Source organism: Lagenorhynchus albirostris, chromosome 15 (assembly GCF_949774975.1).
Source record: "Lagenorhynchus albirostris chromosome 15, mLagAlb1.1, whole genome shotgun sequence".
Classification (NCBI taxonomy): Eukaryota; Metazoa; Chordata; class Mammalia; order Artiodactyla; family Delphinidae; genus Lagenorhynchus; species Lagenorhynchus albirostris.
Window position 1 is genome coordinate 50,701,704 of NC_083109.1, and position 26,959 is coordinate 50,728,662.

Consider the following 26,959-nt stretch of genomic DNA (forward strand, 5'->3'; position numbering starts at 1 on the left):
TGTCCCTGTAGTGCGGGGGCCGCTGTTACGTGGCCGCCGGAGGGACTCTCACCCTCATTGTAGAGGGAGTTGCACTTAAGTCTGGCCGTGGTGGCCAGCTGCATGCTCACTCGTCTCCTCGTGTCCTCTCCCACAGGTTGTGGATTCCCAGCTGGTGTGCATGATGAACGAAAACAGCATCGATTACATATCCCGGTTCAACGATCTGGCCCAAGAGCTGTCCATCGCTGAGCCTGGCCGCCGAGAGGTTCTGTTTGATGGCGGTGGAGGTGGCCCCCCAGTCGGTGACCTGTCCCAGTGACTGTGCCTCATGGCTGCGGCAGCCCGGAGGCTGCAGAGGACAGCTTACGGGGTTGGTGGTCCTCGAGCATCATAGGGGTAGCCCTCTTTAGAAGAGAGAAAACATAAATCAAGCCTGGACTCCCAGGAGACAGTCTGAACAGAGGCACCTCTGCACCCAGAACGTGCAACGTGCACACAGCCATGTCCCAGCAGGCCGAGGCAGTGGTGGCCAGGCGATGAGGGAGCGTCCTCGGCAAGGCCAGTGTCAGATGTGGCCCTGGCGTCGGACCCACCCCCTGCCAGGAGCATGTGTTAGGGTCTGCATGGTACCCACGCTTCTGCCTCGGTCATTGTGTCAGACGTTTCAGGGTGTTTTCTTTCTGAGAGAAAAGAGTGGTGGGCCTGGCTGTCGTCGTTATGGCCTGGGAGCTGTGACCTCCTACTCTCTGCAGGGAGGCTCCAGGGCATTGCTGCCTTCTTTGCGCCAAACCCACTCCCTGCTTCAGTTTTTCCCTCTGCAATGCGAGGACGAGGAGGACAGCTGGGCATGACCTGAGACAGCGGGCACTGCAGAGGACACTCCAATCATGGGGCAGTGGGAGGGTCGCAGGTCAGTGCAACTGGTGCCACCTCCCCAGAAATCCTGACCATGGCCTAGTGGTTCCTCATCTGGAGCTTTTGTTCTGACTGACTCAACAGGAAAGGGGAAAAGAATCATGTCTTATGCGGGTTGTGTGGACTTTTTAAAAAATCCCGCTAAGCTGGTCAGAAAATGCTTTTCTCGTATTTTGAGAATTAGGAGACATTGGAGAGGAAGAACAGGGTTCCTGTTTGGTTGGTTTCTTCCCCGCGTCTATCTGCACACTTCTTCTCGGTGACCTGAGATGTTATTTCTCTCTATTAGGGTGATCCCCAAGCGCTCATTTGACTACAGATAAGACTTTCCTGATGATCTTGAACTTCTGACATGTTTCTGCCTAGCATTTTGGACAGATGCCATTTGCAGGGAAAGTTCTCTCTTCCTTTCCTTGGCATCAGTACAGAGTATGCCCCAATGCATATGTCTAATCCCTTGCTTGTATTTCTGCCTCATGGTCTCCTGTTTCTCTTCCTCCTGTTCAGGGAATCCAGGCAAGGGTCAGACATCACGCGCAGTCAGGGTGCACTGAAACCACATCCCTCTGGTGTGCTCCTTGAGCCTCCTCGGATGACCAGCCGTCACCATCTCGGGTAGTACAACATCCAGTCTTTCCCCAGAATGGAGTTAACACAGCTCCTCTGCCTTCTCAGCCTTGCGGGGCCAAACACACAAACCACCATCCAGGCACACCTATGTGGCTGGGCACCAGTGCTGTGGTGTTGGGGCACCACCCCACCTGCTGCTTACCCCTGCCCGGCAGCTGCAGTCAGTGTGGCTTCTTGAATCCGCCCCAGCCCACTACTGTTAGTGTTCATCACCTTGCCTCTCTCCCAGCTCACTGTGGACCGGCAGCCTTCGAGGCCAGCTGGGCCCTCTCCTGTGGTTCCTCCCCCTGCCCGCCCACCCCCCCCTGCCCCCCGCGAAGAGATGAGCCAGTGTGCAAGGAGAGGGGAAGGTCCTTCGCGAGTACAAGCAGAAGGGCCGCTCTTGATCCTGCCGCCTCCCCAGCGTGGTCAGCTGCTCCAGGCTGCAGGCCGGGTTGTCCCCTCCAAGCTGCAGAGGAAGCGGGACAGTGGCTTCCAGGCGATAGCTTCCTTCCTTCCTCTCCAGCTTTCCTCAGAGCTCTTGCCTGTCATGTGGCCTCCCTCTTTCAGATCTGGATTTAGGCACAAACATCACTAAGAAAAGCCTGTGTGGGCAGCCCTCCTGGGCTCTTGAAAAAACAGTCCCAAAGCTCTGGAGGTCTGAAAGAAAGGGATGTGGTACCACTTTAAGAGAGATAGACAGCAGTATTTGAGTCCAGAGTCTCTTTAAACTAGCTTGTGTTTTGTGATCAATGTATCAGCTTCCTGAAATTAGCACCTTATTGAGCCAAACAAGATCAGTAGGTCTGTCTCTGGGCATCCGACCCGGTTAGATCCACAGTGGATCAGGCCAAGGTTAGGCCACTGCCAGCTTTCTTGTATTCCCACTGTCTGGGACCAGAGATGCCAAGTAGCATTACTGCATCAATGCGGGGGGCAGTGCCCAGTGGCAGTGGGCACTGTGCCAGGGACAGTAGCGATCCCGAGCTGCTTATCCATCAGGGGACACCCCACAGTAGTCTGGTCGGTAGGTTGGCACCTGTCACCTGGTGGACGTCCAGCAGGAGGAAAACTCTGGAGATCTGGATAAGACTTTGTCGGCCGTTTATTCAGCAGCATGTCCCTCTTAGGTCTCCCACACAGACTCCATTTGGGAGTAGCTGACTGCCCAGTGTCATCCAGTGGGGAGGTGAGTTGCGGAGGAGAGTGGACTGACTCTTCTCAAACCTTTAATAAAGCTGACATGATTTCAGAGAACCCTGCTTCTCTAGCAACCAGACAGGTATAAGCATTTGCCTGCCATATTAAGGAAAAATGGTGTCATCTGTAGCATTAAAATGATGGATGCCTTTTCTCCCAACCTAAATGATTATATATGTATGAAAATAAGCAACTGTTATGTTAAAGGCTGGAATTTTTCAAAAGACCCAAGCAGAGACACCTCCCACTTCTGCGTCTCCCTCTGCCCTTCCAGCGGAAGTTGTGATAGTGTCAGTATACACCTGTGGCTTCCTCTGTGCATTTGAGCATGTTGTGATTAAGACCAGGTCAGTTTCTCAGAAAAATCTTCCCCTAGTCACTCTAACGTTGTTAGGGATCTTTTTGCTGATTCATCTCTTCTAAAGATTGAGACTGAATATCTTCGGTCTCAAGGGAGTTGTTTTTGCCTTGATTCTTCATTGTGAATATCCAGTGATGAGCATTCCATTCTTCAGAAGGTGCAGAGGCAAGTTGAAGTTCGTGATTCCACATAAGGTTCGTGATGGCATTTTTCTCATCCCTCTGTGTTTTCTGGGCGTAGGGTACTTGCTCAGGGAGTGGGGGTATTTGGAACCATTTCATCGGTTCATCCACTTGCTTTCCCACCTCAGTCCCATTCTCTAGCATTCTGTACCATAGCCTCATTACTGGTGGTGTCTTTTCAGTTTAATAGCATCTTTAACTAGATCACACCATTGAATCCAAACATGTACAAAGAACAGTCATAGAATAAGACACTTGAAACAAGTGGAGGAGGAAAACAGCAGTTGCTTTTTCTTTTTCTTTTAACATTGAGATCTATCAGATGCATTTAGGAGGTAATATGGCACTTTGTCTTAAGAAAAAAAAGAAAGAAACCCACAGCAAACCTTTCCTGACTTGTCAAAACTCTCCTAATCCTACAGTAACTTGTAAGTCGTGTTAGGTGAGGTAAGTCTTGGAAGCACTACAGTAGCCCATGCCCTTTGTTCTGTAACAGGATAACCGGCTCTAGAGCTTCTGGGCAGCAGAACTTATTGCTGTTTTTTATAATAATCGTTAAGCCATATCATCTAAGGTTTTCGGCTTGAGATGTGAATTTGTTTTATAGATTATAAATATACATATACAGTGTATGTATAAAGCAGAATGCCTGTCCTTCCTGATTATTTTTTGTACCATATTGTAAATTATATTATTTATTCTTTATCAATTTGGGGAATAAAAGGTGTTTGGTTATTTAATATAATAAACAAAAGCTGTTAAACTTCTTATGTTTAAATTTCCAGTTCAACTTGTAAATCTGTTTTTATTATTGTGCATAAATACATACTAATACTTGATCTAATAATTACTGTTTCTGCTTTTTTCTTTTTAAGTGCACTTTGCAAACAGCCCAAGTGGCTCTCATCTGGTGAGATCTCAGAGGAATCGATGGGCTGTCCACAGTGTAACTGAGCAACAATACAATGCTGAATGTGTTTTGTTTTTTTGAGCTAGAAATCAGACAGCTGGCATAGTTTATCCCTTGCTTCCCATTTCTGAGTTAGTGTTCTTGCCCCCACGACGTGCAGGACAGAGGAACTGCGATTCCGTTTCCTTTGGCCACGTATCGACGTGCCATTGACTGGCTGGCGAAAACCAAGCGTCTCCGGACAGGCTGGACCCAGCTCGGTGCTGCTTGGTGCCGGCACGGCAGACCCGGGAGGCGGGCGGGAGGCCCCCGCGGGGCTGCGGGGAGTTTCGGCCAGGTGCCCGGATAGTGCCCGACCCCGCCCACCTCGGGGGAGTGGGGAGGGACAGTCCCCCGCCGGGTTACTGCCCAATGGTGGCGCCCGGCGCCGTGAGCGGTACCTGTTCTCACCAATCGGCCGCGAGCGCGGCGCAGGCCTCACCAAGCTTCCGTCTCGTGGGGCGGAGTCCGACACCACGATAGGCTGATGCAGCTTGACTGGTGTCGGCGGCGCCCAATAAGAGCGAGAAGGCGGGCCTCGGGTCGCGCGGGGCCGAGCGGGAAGGACGGCGAGGCGGCCGGGAGGCTCCGAGTGGCGGCCGACATGTTCCGGGCGCCGGAGAGTAAGGGAGGCCGGGCCGGCTCCAGGTGCGGCGCGGGCGCAGCCACGGTCACGTAGGATGCGCGGGGGCGGCGGGGCGGCCGCGGTGAGCTCACAGAGCCGGGGCCTCCGGGGCCGGGTCGGGGAGGTGGGCGCGCCCGCGGGACCCGGAGGCCTGAGCGCGCCTCCCCGCGCGTCCGGTCCCAGCACGTGCTCCTTCATTGACTAGCGCGCCGGAGATGCTGGCCGAGCCGTCTGCTGCGGGGGGGCGGGCGTGGCGGCGCTGCTGGGATTCTGGGGCCCTGCGGCGTGTGCGCGAGTGGATGGGCCTCGGGGCAAAGTCTCGTCCCGGGAGCCCTCAGCACTGCCGCAGCCCGGGAGCCAGGCGGCGCCCTCCCCCACTTTACTGACGAGGAAACAGGCGGGACAGCAAGTGATAGAAGGAGTTTCGACTGGGTTTAAACACTCAGGAACACATAGCAGCGCGCTTGCTTTCTTTTTAGCTTGTAGAGCAATGGGTATTGGGAGTCACATAGAGTCGCCAGAGCTAGCAGTGTCCTGCCGCTGGAGGAGCCAGCTTGCGTTGTCCAGCTGGTTCTTCAGCTGCCTAAGAGTTTTCTTTATTGTGAGCCTTTTCTGTGACCCAGCCCCACAATAAAAGCAGAAGAGTGTGACGTCTGTTGAGGTAAACAGTATATAAAATTAAAGAATTGTTTCGAGTGATAAAATCCCTGTAAATTTGAGGGAGTTAGGTCAGTATTCAGTAATACTCCTACCCAAATAATGAGTCCTTATCTCACGTAACAGTGACTATTAATCACTCTCGTCTAGATCTGTGCTGATATGGGGCCAGAAGTATATCCTGGAGTGCTCAGAATGAGTCAGGTTTCTGGTGCCTGAAAGCTGCTGTTCTGCACCACCCACACCAGCTGGGCAAGGGCTGCTTCCCAGCACTTTCTCCGTTGTGTCCACTAAGTACACTCTTTCTTTGTTTACACAGCCTGGCACTGGATGCCTAGCAAACATTGGTCCAGTTAGCGAATAAGCACTGTGAGGAACGCTGATGTGAGGCTGACTTCCAAGCTGTAGGCGACAGTGCAGAGCTGGTGTTCTAAACTGATACCCACATTTCTTTGGGGCATTAGTTTTTGGAGAGGATAAGGAGAAAATTCTTCCTTTTAGGATGTTGGAGAAGGAAAACCCATCTTAATTGGATGATCGATTGGAAGCTCCTGCTTGGGATCAGTTAGCAGCTTTGTCTTAGAGGAATTGACTAGCTCGACAGGCCTTTTTACTTAGCTGTGAAGGGAATCAAGTGGTGGCTGTAAGATTACTGGGCCAGGTTTTCCTCTCTTAAAACCCTACTTTTGTTTTCTTGCTGAAGGATTATCTGGTGTTAAAGGGATTTTGAACTATAAAAGCATTATGCTTTAGCCATCATTAATCTGAGGTCTTTTAAGCTGCAGGATGTATATTTGTAAAGAATTTAATCTAGGTCTATTTTGCAGCTTCACTCCAAACCTGGCAGGTCCCCCATAGCTTTTCTGGGATACAGGAATAAGCTGTTGGAAGGGGGGTCACGAGCATGGATCTCTCCAGGTGAGCATCGATGTGGCCTCTGCTGTTTCTGTGGTCCACTTGAGCTGTGTGTATTTTCTTATCACGTGCCCCTTAGTTTCTGTTTTGTACTTGGAATGTCTTCATTGAAATGTATCCAAGGGGTACTGAAAAAGGAAGCCATAACTGGGAGGCATCCCCATGTAGTGAGGTCATCCCCAAGACGTCTGAGCTACTGGTATTCCCATCCCCCTCCTGTAATTAGGGTTGAAGTGATACCTGCACTTGATAGTGAGCCTGTGAGGGCCGCCTTGAGCCATTGTTGGAGCTTTTGTTTTTATGGAAATGTCTATTTAACTCTCAGTCCGGTTTATTCGAGACCCAGCTTGTGTGATTTGCTTTACGCTTGTGTGATTTGCTTGACTGCTGCAAGGCTGTGCGACCCTAGTGCCACCCCATAGCTTTTGTGGTGGAGACGCTTGCCACCTCTTCCCAGGAAACTTGGCCATTGTGTACGATAATCTCTCTGCTACAACATTCTTGGGCACCACTTTCCTTCCCTTCTTTTCAAAGTAAAGTAAAATAAAATTCAGAAAAGTACACAATATAATAACATATTTCCACCACCCCAAATTAACATTTGGCAGTTTCAAATAAATATTGCTTACCTCCTGTGCTGCAGTGGTTCTCTTTCCTCATGGAGACTGCAGACACAATTTGAGCCTTACCTACTCCAAAGCTGTCTTTGGAGTTCCAGTGACACTCAGTGCCTCTGTGGCATCACTCATGCAGAACATGGAAACTGCCTCTGCACAGCTCTAGCCTTCCCAGAAAGCGGGGAGCTTCTCCAGGCCCAGGACTTGCTCTTGCTTGTCTTTCCATCCACAGGGTCTGGTGCAGGCCCACCCGTGGTAGGTGCTTAGGGAACGTGCAAGTTAGAGTGAAGCAAGCGGTGGAGGCCAGGGAGAGGCGTGTATCCAGGGATGTGGAATGTGAGAGGAGAGAGTGCTGGGGAGCCTACCCCACATCTGGTCTGACAATTTGAGGGTTTGAAAGAAAAGCTGTGTTGCAAGTAAGTCAGTAAAATAGGAATTTTAATTCATGCCAGTATGAGACTTGATGTTAAGTTCAGTTCAGTTCTGAGGATGGCAGATCTCAGAGACCCAAGCCTGTTGGACCTGCTTGAAAATATGCCAAGAAAAATCAGGAATGTCATTGTGTTGGGGCTGTGAGATTTATAATGGGTGTGGGAGTCGGATGGCCTCGGGTGTCCCCCACCAGAGGGCCTGACGTGAGGTCTTACTACTGCCTTTCTAATTTAAGTCTGGTTATTGGTCATTTTTTTAAAAAAGGTTTTTTCCCTTAAACCGAGTAATTTTTTTCTTTATCAAATCCTTAAGGAAATGCTAACTGCTGGACAGGCATCCCTGGCCCCTTCCTTCAAGCTGATGTGACTGAACCCATGTGGAAGGCTGGCCCACTGCGCACTCGGCTTGGGTGGCGGCTTGGGTGGTGGCGAGCAGCCTGCCTGCGGTCTCCGTCCCAGTGAGCAGGCACACTGGTGGCCCTCGGAGCAGACGAGCACTTTCTGCTGTCCTGCTTTACAGCCAGAGAGCAGAAAACCCTGTTCCCTTTAAATTACAACGAATGATCAGCTCCCTTTCTAGCTCTGTTGAGGAAACAGCATGTTAAACATCCTATTCTTCTAGTGTCTGCATCGCTTTTGTGTGGCAAGCTCCGCAGTTTCACTTTCTAAATGTCTGGGGTCACAGGCAATCCTCTTGCTTAGGACTGGTGAAAGAGCAGGGGCCACTCAGCAGTTTAAAACTCTGCTTTAAAATACGTTTGAAAATCTAGGTGTCCTGGGACTTTCCTGGCGGTCCAGTGGTTAGGCCTCCACGCTTTCACTGCAGGCAGCACAGGTTCCATCCCTGGTGGGAGAGCTAAGATCCTGCAGTGTGGCCATAGGTTTCCTGTAAAGATGCATATGAATTCAGTGTTATGCTGCCCTGCTGAAGGAGACCGATGCTCTTGGGGTGTCAGGGAAGAGCTTTATGGAATTTTCTTAATTCTTCAGTTATTGCAATAAAAAGTGACTCAAGGTCCTGCTCATCCACTTCTGAAATACCCAGCCTCCAAGTGCATGGCAGATTCCCAAAGATCGAGACCACAGTAGATTCAGCTGGTGGTGACTGAGTGTGGGAATAGCACTGATCTCTGTGGGTGTTTAATTAAAATCCACACTTGAAGGATGCCAGTGTGTGCTGGGGTGACACTCTGCACATGTGTTGATCTAAAGTGAACAGTGGTCCAGCTGGTGTGTTCTGATCTGTCTGATGTTTAACTTGTCATTGGTGGTACCAGACCTTGGGACTGGAAATCATCAGCCTGGTGTAGATTCCCAGGACTCACATGGGTTAGTGGGGGTGGTGCTCCCCATGGTCTGAGCTGACACTTTCCATTAGAAATGTGAGCCACATAAGGAATTTTAAATTTTCTAGTAGCCACACTTTAAAAAGTAAAAAGATTCAGGAAAAATTAAGTTTAATAGATATTATTCAACTTAATATGTACAAAACATTATTTCAACATGTGATCAATGTAAAAGATACAATTAAAGAGATATTTTTGCCTTTTCTTCTTTGTGCTGAGTCTTCAAAGTCTGGTGTGTAATCTATACCTACAGCACATCAGAGCTCAGACCCCCATGTCCAAGTGCCCACTGGCCACAGTGGCCAGTGGCTGCCCTTTTGAGGACGCAGCTCTCTGGGTCAAGCTTACTCTGGGTAAGTGGTGCACTGCCCCGTCGTTTCTTTCTAGAGGATGTTGAGGATTATTAGGGTGTAGTCTGAGCTCTGCAGCCAGACTGCCTGGGTCTGAGTCCTGGCTCTGCTACTTCCTGTGTGGCCCTCTCTTTAGCTCACACTCATCTCTGTGAAAATCATGCCTGCCTTAGAGGGTGGCCGTGTCAGTTCTTTGGAACAGGAGCTAGCGTGTATAAACGCTGAGGGAGTGTGAGCTACAACACCCAGCACTATTGTCTGCTAATTAAAGTGACTATTAAATTCTACTGAACTGGCTCAGTTTGCCTGTTTTATGGAAACTTTTACTAATGAGAGGTCACAGGAGTAACTTCAGAGTATGCACATCTCTGGAGGTCTTGGCATAATCAAGATGTGCAGAGAAAACCTTTAAGGGAACTCAAGGGCAAGGAGGGAGGTTTGCCGGCTGGCCAACGGCCATGAGCTTGTCGTGCCACGGTGTGTGGTTTTCCCACAGATGTCTGCCCTGTCTGGCTGTGCCACAGCCCCTGGATGGTGGCGCCCGGGCCATCTGTCGGTCCCTCACACCCTGTCTGCTTGCAGGGCCATGAAGCCCCCGGGAGGAGAGCCGAGTGATCGTCCAGAAGAAGCCGCATCTCCACGCAGGCCTGACAGGATGGCATCTAATATTTTTGGATCAACTGAAGAACCTCAGAACATACCCAAAAGGACCAATCCCCCTGGTATGGGCTTTTGACTCCTTAACCCTTTGGCCTCTACCTGTTCTTTTTTGTGCTGCTCTTTTGATAAAAATTTCCCTTTCTTTATATTGATCCTTTCAGATATTTTCTGGTGCAGGTTATCCCCTGCCATCAGAGTCCTAGAGTGGAAGGAAAGTTTTATCCTGACTTGTGCTTTGTGTCCTGAAGGTGGCTCGGTCATTTTGGAACTCCCCCTCATCTGTCACCAGATACTGGCTGTGTACGGGCACTGAGGGTACAAAGGCAGATGGTGGGGTTCTGGTTCCCACCACGGAGGCTCCCCAAATTGTCCCATGGACTCCTTGAGATTCTTGAAATTGCATGCAAATTGTGCATTTAGAGTAGTTTTAATCAGATTGTTAGTGGGATTGAAACTAAAAAGGGTGGCTGAGCCTGGCACACATCTGTGTGGCTCCTCACTACTTACCCACCTTCTAGTGGCTCCAGTGGGAGGGAATCTCAGACGAGTGTTTCTCTTGGCTGATGGATGGTCCAGCTGAGCAACTGCACAGTGATAGTTACCTGAGGAGCTTTCCCCTGTCTGTATCTACGAGGGGAAGACAAGGTTTGTTCCATCCTTAAAGATCTGAGAGACCCAACACAGGAGTCAGAATTTCAGACAAGTAACGAAATCAAGCAGAACCAGAGCTGGAACTGCTCCCTACCCCACCCCAATTCTGGGTACAAATATTGCTTGACAGACCTAGAGGACACACAAAGCAATAGATTCAAAAGCTAGTTTTTTGGTTGTTTGGTTGTTTTCAGTGGTTTGGGGTGGGGGGTAAGGAGGGGTGGAGGTTAGTGGTACCTTTGGATTTAGTTATAGCAGAGAAGCAGGTGGTTCTTGCTGAGTAACATTCTCCCCTACCCAGTTTGTGGGGGTGCAGGGCCAGGAGTGCTCAGCCCTGCTCATCCTTTGTACCAACGATGTGATGCGGCAGATAGACTCAGACTGGAGGCACTGGAGGTGGGTGCACCAGCAGCCGTGGCTCTGGCTCGGCACCATGCGCGGCTGCAGCTGTCTCTGGGGCTTCGGGTTCTCTAGACAGTGTGGCAGCGTGGGGCGGCGCTGCTTTGCCAGGCCCTCAGAATCTCATGCTCCCCCGCCCATCTCGTGCCCTGTGGGCAGCCTGGGCCCCTCCTGACTGGAGAGTTAGAAAACCCCTACGTTGTGCACAGTCGCAAGGTATCATGACAGCGACAGGACGCCCTGTGCCAAAATGTCTGCTTCTCATGGTCCTGTTGTTTGGGGTTTGTTTTCTGTCCTGCCAAGTGCTCTGTGGTGATAGTTGAGCATTTAGCAAACGCCGGAGTCCCCCCTCTGCCTCCTCCTGTCACCCAAGAACTCTTTCTAACTGATGAATGAAATTACATTTAAAAAAAAAAGAGGAAGGAGGGAAGCAAGGAAAGAAGGAAGAAAATCACCTGTGATGAATTTCAAGGGCAGCCCAGAAGGGAACCTGCTGGTATGTCCAGCCCCGCAGACTCGACCCCGCAGACTCTGGGGAGGGCCTAATGGAGCACGTTCGGAGCAAGGGACTTGCCACTGGCCGTCACTGGAAGTTAACCCAGGCTGGTCGGGTGCCGTGTTTCATCTATGCTTCTGGTTTAGACCTCCTCCTGACAGTGGTGATTGATACGGGTAGGTCATTTGGTGTTTTTCAGGGGCTGTGCTGGGTGCCGGTCTTCTCCACAGCTTGGGGGATAGGTGGCGTTACCCCCTTTACAGAGGAGGAAGCTGAGGCTCGGGGTTCACTGGCCTGCCTGAGTCCACAGCTTGCTGGGGTGGCAGAACTAGCCTTTGGATGCAGGTTTTCCTGACTCCAAAGCCCGTGCTCCCAACTTACCTCCTGAATATATCAATTGGGGTAAATTTCCTGAAATGGAATTGCTGGGTCAGTTTAAAATGATGGTTCTAGGGCTTCCCTGGTGGCGCAGTGGTTAAGAATCTGCCTGCCGGTGGAGGGGACACAGATTTGATCCCTGGCCCTGGAAGATCCCACATGCCGCAGAGCAACTAAGCCCATGTGTCACAACTACTGAGCCTGCGCTCTAGAGCCTGCGAGCCACAACTACTGAGCCCTCGTGCCACAACTACTAAAGCCTGCGCACCTAGAGCCCGTACTCTACAACAAGAGAAGCCACCGCAATGAGAAGCCCACGCACCGCAACGAAGAGTAGCCCCCGCTCACCGCAGCGAGAGAAAGCCCGCGTGCAGCAACGAAGACCCAACACAGCCAAAAATAAATAATCATAATATAAATAAATAAAATGCTGGTGCTTCCACTGGTCTTCAGACGTGTGCTCCAGGATGTCTGTAGCGCTTGCTCCCCACGCAAGGCGCTGTGCCTTGTGATTTGGTTCTTTAAAAAGCATATCTTGAATTTATTTTTCTTCAATTATGAGTGAATTGAGCATCTTTTCCACCTTCATAGCCGAATTCATCTTTCAGGTAAAATGTTGAATAATAGATGTGCAGTGTGTCTGTTATTTTACTTTTCATAAAATTCAAAAACAGAAGTGTGTTGTTTAGGGTTGGACATATACATGGTAAAACTAGAAGAAGTTTGTAGTTTCCAGAAAATTTGGACACAGAACCACACAGGTTTTTGGGAGTTGATAACATTCTGTAAGACGCGTGATTGTCTGTGATCGTTACTTGGGTGTTTGCTTTATTTATATCTTAGGTACTTATCTGTGTCATGTTTCATAGTTTTTAAAATGTTTTTAAATGAGCAGTGCCTTTAACCAAAAACTTGAAATTGAGTTACTTTTATTTTTATCTTGCATTTTAAAATAAGCTGAATGCGATCTTAGAAAGAATTTACTTAAGCATGACCAGCAACAGCGTGGTAACAAGCAGCGAGGGGTGACCTCGGGCAGCAGCTTTTCTCCACTTTGTAGTCCAAACATTTCTTCTGCTGACGACACCCTGTTTGTAACAGCAGCCCAGCAGCATGACTGGGAGCTTCCTCTCCACGCTCTGCTCTGCCCACTCCACGTGTCGACTCACTTATCTCACCAATGACCCCAGCCAGGTGCTGTCACACAGTTGGTTAGCGGCTGAGCAGGATCCCGCCTGGCACTGGGTCCTGACTCCATGCTGTGCCGCCTGCCCCAGCCCGAGGGCTGCGGGTTCCTGGGAGGCTGTGGCTGGGGCTGGAAGGCTTGTGATCGGCCTCAAACGACACGAATGTGTGCATCTTCCTGCAGTCAGTCCCACCCATTCTCTAAGCTTCTCCTGGCCCAGAAAAGCTTCCAGGGCCAGGTTCCCATCCTTGTGGAGCTGTGCTTTGTGTCCCCCAGACAACCAACCGGCGTCCCGAAAGGCTGGTCAAGTCTGAGGGCTTGCGAGGGGACAAGCGCCCCATGGAGCCTCCTCCTCCTTGGAGCTCCGTGCTTCTCTCACGGTGCACTGTCCCCTGTTCTAACAGTATGGGTTATTACAGCCAAGAAGTGACTGTTTAAAATTGAATTTCCTGGAGACAGTCAACAAAGATCACAACTATAAAAATGAATATGTTTAGCAGTCCTAAGCCCCTGTACCACAGCCACCCCATTTCCTGAGCAGACACATGGCCCCCAGAGGGGAGCACTTTGCAGGGAGGAAAGTGGAGTAACCAATGCCCTTTATTCACATACAGGTGGATAAGAATACCCTTCCTTTTACAGTAAGACGCTGTGTGCCGTCTAGATCGTTTTGTGCCTTTTTCACTGAACAGTGTCCAAGGGAAGCTTCTTTAGCAAATGCTCACTGAGCATTTACGTCCCCAGTGTTGTCGTAAGCATTTGACACACAAGCGACAGTGAGTCACTGAATCCCCTCACAGCGCCGTGAGGAAGGGCCTTGTACCACCGCCGTTCAAAGGGTGAGGAATGTGGGGCGCAGAGGGGCCGAGCAACTTGTGTCTGGTCTCATAGCCATTTGTGGATGCACCTTTCTTCTGTAAGATTATAAATCTTAGTGGGCGCTTGGTGGAAGGGGGGCGCTGGTTGCTGAGTGCAGAGGGGGATGGGCTGGTGGCATGTGCTAGCATCTTCCTGTTTAACGTCAGCATTTACTTCTCATGTCCATGCCTTAGCCATCAGCTTATAAGAACTTACATCTGAGGGCTTCCCTGGTGATGCAGTGGTTGAGAGTCCACCTGCCGATGCAGGGGACACGGGTTCGTGCCCTGGTCCGGAAAGATCCCACATGCCGCGGAGCGGCTAGGCCCGTGAACCATGGCTGCTGAGCCTGTGCGTCCGCAGCCTGTGCTCCGCAACGGGAGAGACCACAACAGTGAGAGGCCCGCGTACGGCAAAAAAAAAAAGAACTTACATCTGAGATGCATATTTTCATTGTAGCTCATCAAATCATTTCTGTTTGGCAGCAAAGATGTTAAATGTCTGTAATTCAGTGGCACATCTAGTTGTCACTGGAAGCTCCAGACAGATTGAGGTGAGGAGAGTAGTCATTCTCAGTAAATGTTGTTTTCCAGATTACAGGTTTGCCTTGAATAGGGCATATTATTAATTCAGTTGTCTGTCTGACCTCAAAATTTAGCGGATGTTTGCTTTTTTTTTTTTTTTGTGGTACGTGGGCCTCTCACTGCTGTGGCCTCTCCCGCTGCGGAGCACAGGCTCCGGACGTGCAGGCCCAGCGGCCATGGCTCACGGACCTAGCCCGCTCTGCGGCATGTGGGATCTTCCCGGACCGGGGCACGAACCCATGCCCCCTGCATCGGCAGGCGGACTCTCAACCACTGCGCCACCAGGGAAGCCCCAGGTGTTTGCTTTTAATCTATGAAAGAACTTTTCATGGCTTTAACGTAGAAGATTCTTCAGCAGGAAAACATGAAAAGTTCAGGGTTAAGGAAATTCTAGAGGAGAAAATGCTGTTTTATGCCATCTTACCGTCTCACTCCTAGCGGCAAGCCCGGGACAGCTCAGTAATCGTGAGGAAGGCCCCAGCTGGCCCCCAGAAAGGGGCTGGGTTTGACATGGGTCTTTAGGGATGCTCGTCAACCTGATCACCCCACCCTTCTTGGCCTGAATTCAGGACTGGCACTGCGGTGAGAGGAGGTCTCTGAAGTCACGAGTGTGGAGGGTGGGTGGGGTGGATGTTCCGGGTTGCTAACCATCCTGATTTTTTCTTCAGGGGGGAAAGGAAGTGGTATATTTGACGAATCCATGCCTGTGCAGACTCGACAGCGTCTGAACCCCCCTGGTGGGAAGACCAGTGACATTTTTGGCTCCCCGGTCGCTGCTACTTCACCCATGGCACACCCAAACAAACCCAAGGTATGGACTGCATACAGATAGCAGACATGAGAGTAAGAAAAGCAAAACTTGAGCCAGGTACTCTTAAAAAGGCTCTGAGGAAGGTGTGACATGTTATTAGGAAGAGACAAGATGGGTGACAGTGCTTTTCCTGGCTGTAGTCATTAGTCACCAAGTTTCAGAGCTCTCCTGAGTCATCAGAGGAATGTATTCCAGCCTCGTGATGACTCGAGCCTTGGGGGTCGCTGGTGGTGGGGGCAGCCCACTGCAGGTAGGCCACTGCCCTTCTCTGTACATCATGGATGGATGCTGAGGATATTTATAATACTGAATGTAAAACAGGGGAGTTCACCTCATAAACATTCCACTATTTTTAGTGGTCATCAATCAATAAGTACAGTAACTGCATCGGATTAAAATTCACCAAATACTTAGAATTTATGGGTTCCTGATAATTTTTTTTTTTTTTTTTTTTTTGCGGTACGCGGGTCTCTCACTGTTGTGGCCTCTCCCGTTGCGGAGCACAGGCTGCGGATGCACAGGCTCAGCAGCCATGGCTCACGGGCCCAGCCACTCCACAGCATGTGGGATCTTCCCGGACCGGAGCACGAACCCGTGTCCCCTGCATCGGCAGGCGGACTCTCAACCACTGTGCCACCAGGGAAGCCCCATGGACCATCTTTGAATTCTTATCAAAACAACCAAGCCTCAGTCAGACCAATCCTCATATCAATCAACACCACAGGGATTTAGTCAGAGTAATACAAGATATAGGAAACTACATGGAGTCAATAGGGGGAGATCTTAGTAATTTTTAAAAAGACTGAGGATTGCAATCCCTATCAAAGTTCCAACAGTGGTGTGGTTTGGTTTTTTGGTTTGTTTTTGTTTGTGGTGTTTTGTTGTTTGTTTTTTTAAAAAAATGGAAAGACCTATCCTAAAATTCATATGGAATCTCAAGGGACCCTGAATGGCCAAACAATCTTGAAAATGAAGTACAAGATTGGAGGGTCACACTTCCCAATTTCAAAGCTTACTACAAAACTACATGAATCAAAACAGCATGGTGCTGGCATGTAGACCAACAGAATAGAATTGAGAGCTGAGAAATAACTCACATCTGTGGTTCATTGATATTTCCACAAGAGTGCCAAGATCATTCGTGAGGGGAGAGCGGTCTCTCCAACAAATGGTGCTGGGAAATTGAATGTGCACATGAGAAGAATGAAGGTGGACCCTTACCTTACACCATGTACAAAAATGAACTCAAAATATAGGGACAGATATTATTCTTGGATTCGGCAGTGGTTTCTTAAATGTGACACCAAAAACAGGCAACAAAATTTAAATAAATAAGTTGAACTTCCTTAAAATTAAAAACTTTTGTGCATCAAAAGATACTATCAAGAGAATGAAAAGGCAGCTCACAGAATGGGAGAAAGTATTTGCACATCACATATCTGGCTAGATTTGCTATCTAGCCAGAATATGTAAAAAACCCTTACAATTCAGCAACAAAAAGACAACCACATTCAAAAGTGGGCAGAGGCAAGGGGGAGGGATGGCATGGGAGTTTGGGGTTAGCAGATGCAAACTATTACATATAGAATGGATAAACAAGATCCTCCTGCTGTATAGCACAGGGAACTATATTCAGTATCCTGTGATAAACCATAATGGAAAAGAATATGAAAAAGAATGTATATGTATAACTGAATCACTGTGCTGTACAGCAGAAATTAACACGACATTGTAAATCAACTATACTTGAATAAAATAAATTTTTTTAAAATAAAAATTTCAGAACCAGAAAAAAGGAGGCAAAGCATTTGAATAGACATTTCTCCAAAGAAGACATACAAATGGTCAATCAACATATGAAAAGATGCTGACCATCCTTAGTGGGGAAATGCCAATCAAAATCACAATGAGATACCACTTAACACCCGCTAGGATGGCTATTATCAGAAAAAACAGAAAATAAGAAATGGTGAGGATGTGGAGAAATTGGAACCCTCATACACTGCTCTTGGGAATGTATAATGGTTCAGTCACTGGAAAACAGTTTGGCCGTTTCTGAAGAAGTTAAACATAGAATTTATCATATGATCCAGCAGTTTTACTCTTAGATATATACCCCCAATTGTGCAAACAAGAACTCAAACAGATACTTGTACACTTAATTTTAATAGCATTATTCACAATAACAAGAGTGGAAACAACCCAAGTGTCCATCGGCAGTTGAATGGGTGAACAGAATGTGCTGTGCTGTACACATGTGATGTTATATTATTCAGCCCTAAAGAGGAATTAAGTTCTGACACAGTGCAACACGGATGACTGTGAGAACATGTGCTGAGTTTAAACTTGACTACGTGTTAAGACATTTAAGGAGTCGTTAATATTTGCAGTTGCGAGAGAGTTTTTTAGGACATTTTAAAGAGCCACATCTTGAAATATTTATGGATAAATGAAATATGGGATTTGCTTTCAAATAATCCCACTAAGGGGTGGAGGGCTGGAAGTTGGGAGGCATGTGTGGCTGAGACCAGAATGGAGGCGAGCAAGCTGATGTCACTTGCTGTAGAGCAGGTTACCTGGGGGCTCACGGGGCTCTTCTCTCTGCTTTGTTGATGGTTAAAATTGTCCAAATAAAAACTTTTTAAAGGTAAAAATAGACCCAGGTTATCCACGCCTTTCCCATCGTCTGCCTGCGCGAGGTAGGAGGTGTCCGAGTGGCGGATTGACCTGGGTTTGCCTCGTTACAGGACCACGTGTTCCTGTGTGAGGGAGAGGACACACTGGACCTTAGAGGTGAGCTTATTTTCTGTCCCTTCCCTGGGGCCCACGCTTTGCAGAGGCCGCTGGTGGGTGGGGAGGGAAAACCTGGTGCCCCCACAGCCTGCTGGTGAAGACAGCAGAGTTGTGATTGCGGGAGGGTTTTGTGTTGGAAGGAGGCAGGGGAAATGGGCTCAGTTACTTCTGGTGACAGCATTCCCACTTTTCTGCACCTCCTGTCAGTGCTGGTCAGCCTGGGCCTAAGGCCAAGGCGTCCTCTTCTAGAAGCTCATCTCATGTAGTGAAGGGCAAGGGTCCAAAGCCTTCAATGAACTTGTGACCAAGGGCAGCGCTTTCAGACCTAGCAGAAGAGAGGGCGTGAAGGAGGGGAAGACGGGGGGGGGGGGGGTGAGGAGGAGCAGTGCGGGGCTGTGGTAGGGGCGGGGCTCCCCCCTGATGGATCGCTCCGCAGTGAGCCACCCCGCTCGTGGGCTTGGGTGTCAGGCCCAGTCAGTCCCCCATTGTCCTCTGAGCTGACTGCAGGCACTGATTTCTGCCTTCGGGTCACCATTTCCCTTTGTCGATTAGGAAGAGATGGGAATTTGTTCATTCAGAAAGTCCAGAGTAACCTTGCCTTGCCTTGCTGGGCCCCTCACTTAAGATGAGCTCACTTTGAGGATGTTTCCTTTTCATACTTGAGGTGGGATGGAGGGGAGGGGAGTCCAGCAAGCAGTGTGGAGATAACCCCTCAAGGATTTTTCCAAGCATGTTTCAGTACAAGCCTGGCTTCAGCCCAGCCCTGGGGCAGGCAGAACCTGCTCTGCTTTCACATTTCCCTGGACGGCATGCCCTTGCCCGTTGGGTGGCAGGCAGCCTCTAACAGAACGCTGTGCTGACTTTGTCCCGCAGCCACAGCCAGCGCCTCCCCCAGACAAGAGCCGGGTGAGCCAGGTGGCCCTAGAGAAGCAGCCCGCGCCCAGGAGCCTGCGCCCACCGTTGACAGCCATGAGCCCAGGCTGGGCCCGAGGCCTCGCTCCCACAACAAAGTCCTGAACCCGCCTGGAGGCAAGTCCAGCATCTCCTTCTACTAAGATGCTGCTGCGTCCCCCATTGCCAGACAAGAAACTCGAGAGATAGGATTTCAAAATTATAGTTTCTTTAGCCTGAAGGAGCGGGGTGGGGAGAGGGTCTGTTGGGTGGACACCTGAAGCTGCTGCTCCGGCTCCACTGCCATCACGAGAAGCCGGAGACCTCGCCTCCCAGAAACCAAGGGAGGAAACGTGATCCCTGGTGTGAGAGGAGCTCTCGGGTGGGTGGGCAGGGAGGTGGTGCCAGGCAGGTGCGCCTGAGGTGTGGGGTCTTCACGTCCTTGGTGTGTTGGCTAATTGGGTATCTAGGAGTCACTAACACAGTAGCAGAGTTTAAAGCCTTTGAGAGAAATCCAGAAACCACGTGTCCGTTACTGTGGGATAGAAGAGCAAGACACGCTGAAACCCTAGTGGGGTGGGGAGGGTGGGTATCTGGATAGACCCCTCAGATCCTGATGCTGTTTACCCTTCATGGACACGGTCTCTGTTTCTGGGACTTCGGCCCCAGTGTTTTTCACTTCAATTCCACAGATTTTCTTGAAACATCTTCATTGCTTTTCCTCAGCAGCTGTCAACAAAAAACCAAAATGTTGTTCTCAGTCTGATGCTTTATGGAAAGATTTTGTACCCTGATCTCCCAAGGTGCCCCGCTTCTGCCCTCTCAATCCTTGGCCAGATCTTACGTAGAAATCTCTCCCTTTCATCCACGAGAGACTGGTTTTGGGCTCTTTACAGGCAGTTTTGCTTGTGAATTGTTCCTTTTTTCCTCATCAGCCTTAAGTCTAGGCCTTTGCACCTCACCAATGATGTGGACAGTTCCCTTCACCAGCAACACTTCCTATCTACAAGGCCACTAACTTCTATAGGACTTTGAAACTACCCAGATATATCCAGGTAATGGGATTATTTAACTCCTTCATGTGTCTTCATTATATTCCTGCTGACAGTGGGAAGAAGAGATGCTTGAGAACCGTGGGTTCTTAGGTTTGGGTTCTGTCATAATAGCTCAAGACCTGTTCTCAAGTACCAGCTTTACATCAGTAACTGTTGACTCTGGTCTGTTTCTGACACCTTTCTAGAAAAAGTCTGTTGCTCAGGTACACCAAAGAGGAAGGAAAGTGTTCTTAGGCCACCCTTTATAAAGCTTTGCAGAACCTCTGGATCATATTCACAGTTTCCAGACGAGTCTTAGAGACCTTAGGCCAAGAGATTAAATAGTTTGGCAGTAAAGTCTCAACTGGCCCATTCCATGGTATTTGCCAGCAAAGATAATGGGCTGGCAAGAATCGTGGTGCTGTAATCTGTCAGGTGGAAGTTTCTCCCATTGAGCCTCTAAAGGGCTACGGTGTCGGTTCCTGTACTGCAGTCACGTGGGACCAACAGTCTGGGTTGGAGCTACTGGTACGAGTGCCTACAAAGCTAATGCAGGTGCTAAAAATGTCTTCATCGTTAAAATGTAGTCACACTTCTAGTGGCCTGGACGCTCAAGGGCCTGCAGGAGCTCCCTGCCAAGCTCCACATCCTCCACGGGCGCTGGGGGGGTTCACACAGTGCTTTGCCAAGCAAAGACACTTTGCTTTTCTGTCCCCCTGCTGACTTTGGAGCCAAGAAACACTGATTCTATGTGACTCTCAAGTGCTTCCTATCTCCTCCATCCTTCAGATGGTCATTTATAGGAAAGTTGTCTGGAATTCATTTTTTTCCACATTAAAAAATGTCATAAATGGTGGTTAGCTTTTAAGCTCAAACACACTAACTTATTTAACTTACAATAAGATGTTCCAAAGGTAGAAATGAACTGCTATTTATAACTTTTAATATACAAGAAAATGATTTATGAATTCCAAATTGGATTGCCAAGAAGACCCTGACATGCTGCTGGCCCTCGGGGCTTCAGTCTCACCGTCAGTTATATGAGGGGAAGAGCTTTCTAGATCTGTCCCCTGGCAGGGACTTCCGGAGCAGAGCTGGGGTTAGAGGCCTGGGGGAAGGAGGAAAACAACTAGAGCAGAGCCTCTGGGCAGCAGTGACCACATCACCTTATTTTTGTTCCCATCTTCCCTCTTCCTTTCCCTCCTTGGGGCCGTGGGCATGGATTTAGAGAGCCCCGAGCAGTCTGGTCACTGGGAGGAGCAGCAGAAAAGTTTTTGCTCGTTTGAACCTGATGGAGGAGGCCACTTGCATTTGGAAAATGCTCTGTACATTGGGGACTGCCTGTATTTGGAAGCTTCATTAACTCTTAGAATCCTTTTCTCAACCTCCAAGCTGCATTGAGAAATTACTCATCTGTATTTTTATTAAGCCTTAAAACTTTATGTGCATTTGGTGCCAACTTTTTGTAAAGCTGTATCAAAAACAACAAACCTGTGCTCACATCTCGATGTAACTGAGAGGAGCATTCTGTTATTTTTACAAGGCAGGAGTGGGTGTAGCCGTTGAATTAAACTTAGCAGTCACGTACTCAGTCTTTGCCTATTGGTTGTGTGCACAGTGTGTGTGCATGCGGGTGGGTGGGTGGACATGTTCACGTGTTTCCTCCACGTCCATTCTCCAGAGTGCCTGAACTCTGCTCCTTCCCTTACAGCTTTTCATTGGTTGATGGGGTTTGCCTTCTTTTTTTTAAAACTAGAAGATGCCAAAATTAATCTTCTCAAAGTTTATGGATTTAAGGTTTTTTCATTTGAAAACCAAAGACTTGGCTTTGAATAGAATGGACAGGAATGCGGCAGTGTTCTTTTAGTTTACGTAAATTGAAGGTAATAATTCTTTTTTCACTTAACACCACTTGTTTTCCTGAAGAATTTGCCTCTGAGTTGACTTTGAAACTTCCACGAAAGCCTGACAGTGAGTAGATGAAATGCTGAGCTATTAGAATCTGCCTATAGATTCAGGTCCTGTAGAGAAAGCATAGATTTTTCTTCTTTCTTATATATTAGCTATTTTCATATGTCCTACAAGCAAACTTAATATCTTTATGTGTGTTAAGTGGACTCAGGGTGATGGAGCTTCTCAGACTGCCTGCCTGGAGAGCTCCACTAGAGGAGGCTTCCTTCTAGAAGACTGCTGCATCAGGGCCAACTAACTGGACAGCACTTCAGAAGGAAACCCAGCATGGGTGACCTGACACTGTCTTCACTTGTTCATCTGAGAGCATGTTCCCAGAACTGGGCTAGGCACTGGCACCAGTACATCACCTATTTGTAGCAGCTGCTCCAGCTGCAGGCAAGCACTGAGGTTTTGGAGTGTCACAGCCTGTTTGTCTCCAGAGGTCAGGCAGTGGCTGAGTCAGAGGAGCAAGGTGGGCTCCCCTGCATTATGGTGAAGAAGTGGAAGACATCTAAGGGTTCCCTCTTCAGGGCCTGTGCCTTGTCCAGAAATACACGGCTCTTTGGACAGAGCATAACTTGTTCTAACATCTTTGTGAGTTGAACCCTGCAAGGATGTCTACACCTCCTCCTATATTATCCCGTTTGTTTCTTCTGAACTCGTTATATTCTTAATCCTTAGCGTTCTTGGAGCTCATGAATGAAATCTTCCTGTTCTGTGTGTGACTACAAAGTGCTATCTAAACTTGAACTTAGGAAGAAATGAGGGGGACATTACAGGGACCTAGGTGAGTTTTTAGCAGGCATTAGGGGTGGATACTTCGAAGTTAAAGTATTGATAGAACTTTTGAAACCTGTGTGCCCAAATTACATTTTAGGGTCTTGTAATGAGAAAGAGAAAAAGTTGAATAGCGAATTATCTTTACAAATTGTAAAGGAAGCAAGTTCTAATTCAGTTAGCTTGAGCTCTCAAGAGTGTACTAGTGTTCTTCAGTAAGCATCAAGAATTATCCAGCATATCATTTTGTTAAAACTCCTTTTTCTTTAACCAGTTTCAAGTAACAAATCTGCCCATACATGTTAGTGGTAAAAACTAATAAAGTTGATGACAAGTCAGTTGGCCTCTGACTGTGGTAGTGGTGGCTGGCTTACTGTATTCGCTATTTTAGGAATTGAAAAGGGGCCATATTTCTTGGAACGGCTTAGAGCAGAAGTCAGAAACATTCCCCAAAACATTCACCAGCTTTCTCTGTAACTTGCTTACCAGAAGAAATTATATATTTCATGTTTGTCCTGGCTTATTTTGAGAATATAAAACAAGTCTATATTGCATGCTTACTATTTGCTAGAGATTGTACTAAGCCTCTTTTGTGATCTTCATAGCACTCCTAGTAGGTTGGTAATTGTTTTAGGCTCAGTTTTACAGTTAGCTAGGATCAAAACCCAGGCAGTCTGAATGTGAGACTGAAACCTCAGATCGTCTCTTAGTGGGGTGGGTGAGCATCCATACAGCACAGTACATTGCAAGGGGAAAATTGTGCAACAGTATTTAGGGCATCACCTGCAGGAACGTTCATTGGTGCAATCAGGTTAGGATGAACTCCCCTTGAAGCATCGCATCAGGTAAAAGGCAGGGGTAAGAGCATTTCTGCTAACACTAAGCTGTCACTCATGGGTTTATGATCAGAATTCATGCCACCTGTGTGGCCCCCAAAGCTGAAAGTGTAAGTCTTAGATTCATGGTGTCCTCAAGATACCAGAGAAAGAAAATGCAAATCACCTGGCTAAAAGTGGAAGAAATAAGGGCCTATCAAAACTGGTAGAATATAAGAAGGTCAAACAGGACAAATGGAAATTAAAAATATAACTGTTGAGGGACTTCCCTAGCAGTCCGGTGGTTAGGACTCTGCGCTTCCACTGCAGGGGGTGCAGGTTCCATCCCTGGTCAGGGAACTAAGATCCCACATGCCGCGGGGAGAGGCCAAAAAAAAAAAAGTTGAAATAAAAAACTCAGCGTAGAGGTTAGACTACACATAGCTGAAGTGAAACTGGTAAATTTGAAGAAGTTACGCAACATCGGGACACAGAAGTGGACCAAGTGAGAGTTTGTTACTGGATTTTAGGATGAGACGGGCAACTTGCATTTAATTGGAATCCCAGGAGGGACCATGGAAAGCACAGCCGCTCTGAAGGGAGCTCTGAGTACCTACTGTGTAGGAGTACATACTGCTGTGCAGTGAGGCTACAAAGGCAAGTCACATTTAACCAGGTCAGTATCGCGGTCAACTCCGGAAGGGAGGGAGGGGCGCACAAAGATAACGGCCATTTCTTTGGAGGGTAGGGTGGGCACACGGACGCTCGCTTAAGTCTAAACCGTACAAAGTCATTTGTATATACTTAGGACATAACGCTGTCACTTTGTAGAAGTCCACGCCTGCGTCGTGGGAGCTGGCAGACAGCTGCTCTGATGAGCCTGACCGGAAGCGCTCCCAGCCCCGCTCGGCCGAGTTTCTGGCGCGGGGACTGGCTTCTTCCTACGTTAGGACCCCTGCGACCTCTAGCGGCGTGACGCCGCGGGGCTCTGGCTGGACGGGCGGGCACCGCCCCCGCTGTCTAGGGGGCGGGACTTCCGGGCGGCGGGACTTCCGGCCGCTGAGCGACGGGCGCAGCATCAGCATCAGTATCAGCTGGCGGCGGCTGAGGCGACAGCGGCTGCGGCGCAGGCAACGGGCCGCGGCCTGCGGACTACGGGCAGCCGGAGCGGGCGGGCGCGCCGGCGAACAGCAGGCCGCGCTGGCGGCGGCGGTGGCCGCGATGATGGAGATCCAGATGGACGAGGGCGGCGGCGTGGTCGTGTACCAGGACGACTACTGCTCTGGCTCGGTGATGTCGGAGCGGGTGTCGGGCCTGGCGGGCTCCATCTACCGCGAGTTCGAGCGCCTCATCCACTGCTACGACGAGGAGGTCGTCAAGGAGCTGATGCCACTCGTGGTCAACGTGCTCGAGAATCTGGACTCGGTGCTCAGCGAGAACCAGGAGCACGAGGTGGAGCTGGAGCTGCTGCGCGAGGACAACGAGCAGCTGCTCACCCAGTACGAGCGGGAGAAGGCGCTGCGCAAGCAGGCCGAGGAGGTGCGTGGGCCGGGAGGCGCCGGGGCCCCTCCCGGGGACCCCAGTCCTTCCCGGCCCGGGGACCCCGCCCTTAGCCCCCGCCCTGCCCGGGCCCCAGCTCACGCCCCGCCCATCCCACCAACGCCCCCGACGCCGAGCCCGGCCCAGGGGCTGATGCCTGGCTCCCACATCCTCCTGGCCTGCTGCTCCAGCCAGGAACCCTAGCCCTGAACCACCTGGCGTCACTGGGGGACCTTGCATCCTAAACTGCCTCAGGCCTCCGTCTCCCCTCCATACCCACTTCTCATTGCAGACGCCAGTTCTTTTTGCTTTTGTGTGTGTTTTTCCGCAAACGTGTCCTAGACCCCAGTTACAACTTCTGGTTGCTGCAATTTTAATTTTAATTTTAAACCCTTCCAGAAAGGGGATTTCTGATCTTCTTATGGTTCTGCAGCCAGAAGAGGTGTTGTCAGATCTTTGCCTTATCCCTAATCCAATGTTTTGACGGTCTGTGACATGGGTGAATTTGGTGATTGAGGTAAACACATTACCAAAGCCACAGTTAGGCTGCTCCTCTGGCACCAGGTGAAAGACTCCAGGTTTCCGGAGGTGATTTCTTTGCCCTGTGGTTCCCTCCGTTGGGAATATTGTTAGCTTATGTGGACAATGCTGAGAAATTCCACTGTGGCTTCTGAGGAGTTAAAAGTAGAATTTTGAAGTACTTGATCGTGTTTTAGGATACCTCCATAACCTGGAAATCACTTATTTGTGAACCAGTTAGAAGAACCATGCATTGCAGGGAATACCACTTACCTTCATTCATTCACTATGAAATATTTAGCCCTGTTGTCAGACCCAGGTGGATTCAGGGGACCTGGGTTCTCATTCCTGCCTTGCCTTTGTGACCTTGTCCATGTCGCCTGCCCCCCTCTGGATTTTGATTTTCCTTCAGTCATATGAGTCAGTTGCCCTAGATGATCTCTAAGCCCTGACATTCTGTTGTTCCAGGCATTAGGTGATGGCTTTTTGGTTTATGAATGGGAAGTTTCTTATTAAATGAGCTAAATTCCTTTTTAACTAATTTGGATTAACATATTCTTGATTTTAGTATTGAAATGGAAGACTGTTTCAGTATTTTGGCTTTTTCTTAAGCTAGGGCAGTTTATGTTCTCCTAGTTTGGTTTAAAGTATGTTTATAAAAATTAAGAGTGCCTTGTATCGTTCCTACTTACGGTGGTTTACGTTGATCTTGGGTTTTTTCATTCATCTGTCAAGAGGCTCTTGCCTATTGATTGGGGTGCCAGGCTCCACCAAAACTGATTTAGAGCTCTCAACTTAAGGGAGATGCAAGAGCTCGTAGGATTTTAGAGTTCAGAGTGGCCATAGGCATTTACTAGGGAAAGAACTGGCCGCAAGAAGGAGTGGGGGTGGACCAAGGTCACATGCTCTAGAAGAACCAGGCCAAGACGCAGTCTACCCTGACCCCTGGAGTGGGCTCTTCGTTCCACTGCTGTGGGAGGTCAGAGAGCGTACCCCCAGAAGACGAGCTCTGGGGCTCCCCTCACTGGCCGTGGGGCAGTGGCTGCCTCCCTCATGCTGGGCAGCACCTCCCACTTCTCTGACTGCTCTCAGCGGCCATTTGATGCCTAACTGAGGTTTTGAGTAGGTTTGTTTTCTTTCACTATGTACCGATGTGGTCAATATAGTGGACGAGAAGGAACTAAAAGGAGAAAGATGGACAACCTTAAGGCTAAGAATCATAACCATCTACCTTAAAAATTTGCTCTGCGTGGATGAAGCCCCTGCTCTGCTCTGCATGGTTCAAGTGCAGCCGCAAGCGAGTGTGATTCTGGCCTCCCACTTACGCCCTGGACTAAGAGCTGAGGTTGCGCATGTGGTATGGAGGAGAGTGCCCTGGAGGCCGAGACCCATCCTTGCCCCAGCTATTAAGAGATGCTGAACAGAGAGCCACAGAGTGAACAAAACGCTTGGCTGGCCGGCATAAAGGCTGTGATT

General features: G+C 49.2%; 3 protein-coding genes and 1 long non-coding RNA gene across 16 annotated transcripts in view; all 4 read left to right on the top strand.

Moving 5' to 3' along the window:
- CRAMP1 (cramped chromatin regulator homolog 1) overlaps nucleotides 1–301 on the top strand; it is a 64,156-nt gene extending 63,855 nt beyond the window's left edge. For both annotated transcript variants that reach the window (XM_060123716.1, XM_060123720.1), the window contains one exon: nucleotides 137–301. In XM_060123716.1, the coding sequence (XP_059979699.1) occupies nucleotides 137–301 (165 nt within the window). The remainder of the gene's footprint in view (nucleotides 1–136) is intronic.
- On the top strand, nucleotides 227–24,199 carry JPT2 (Jupiter microtubule associated homolog 2). 7 transcript variants are annotated; one of them, XM_060123747.1, is made up of 6 exons: nucleotides 227–352; nucleotides 9,722–9,861; nucleotides 15,020–15,162; nucleotides 17,910–17,955; nucleotides 18,829–18,984; nucleotides 23,956–24,199. In XM_060123747.1, the coding sequence occupies exons 1-6, from the start codon at nucleotides 258–260 to the stop codon at nucleotides 23,958–23,960; spliced, it is 585 nt and encodes a 194-aa protein (XP_059979730.1). In that variant the 5' UTR covers nucleotides 227–257; the 3' UTR covers nucleotides 23,961–24,199. The 7 variants fall into 7 exon arrangements, with proteins under 7 accessions (XP_059979730.1, XP_059979729.1, XP_059979734.1 ...); XM_060123753.1 differs by lacking the exons at nucleotides 227–352; nucleotides 23,956–24,199 and adding exons at nucleotides 4,775–4,846; nucleotides 9,043–9,142 and having other exon boundaries at nucleotides 18,829–21,467; XM_060123749.1 differs by lacking the exons at nucleotides 227–352; nucleotides 23,956–24,199 and adding exons at nucleotides 4,805–4,846; nucleotides 6,308–6,398 and having other exon boundaries at nucleotides 18,829–21,467.
- On the top strand, nucleotides 9,903–12,278 carry LOC132505599 (uncharacterized). Its single transcript, XR_009535462.1, has 2 exons — nucleotides 9,903–10,846; nucleotides 11,545–12,278. It is a non-coding gene; the product is annotated as an uncharacterized LOC132505599 (long non-coding RNA).
- Nucleotides 24,200–24,326: 127 nt separating the features above from the next.
- The window catches only part of MAPK8IP3 (mitogen-activated protein kinase 8 interacting protein 3), a 47,555-nt gene continuing 44,922 nt past the window's right edge, over nucleotides 24,327–26,959 (top strand). For 3 of the 6 annotated variants that reach the window (XM_060123711.1, XM_060123709.1, XM_060123713.1), the window contains exon 1: nucleotides 24,536–24,964. In XM_060123711.1, the coding sequence (XP_059979694.1) occupies nucleotides 24,647–24,964 (318 nt within the window). In that variant the 5' untranslated portion in view covers nucleotides 24,536–24,646. Of the gene's footprint in view, nucleotides 24,965–26,959 lie in introns of all 6 variants that reach the window. The other 3 variants (XM_060123710.1, XM_060123714.1, XM_060123712.1) reach the window with 2 other exon arrangements.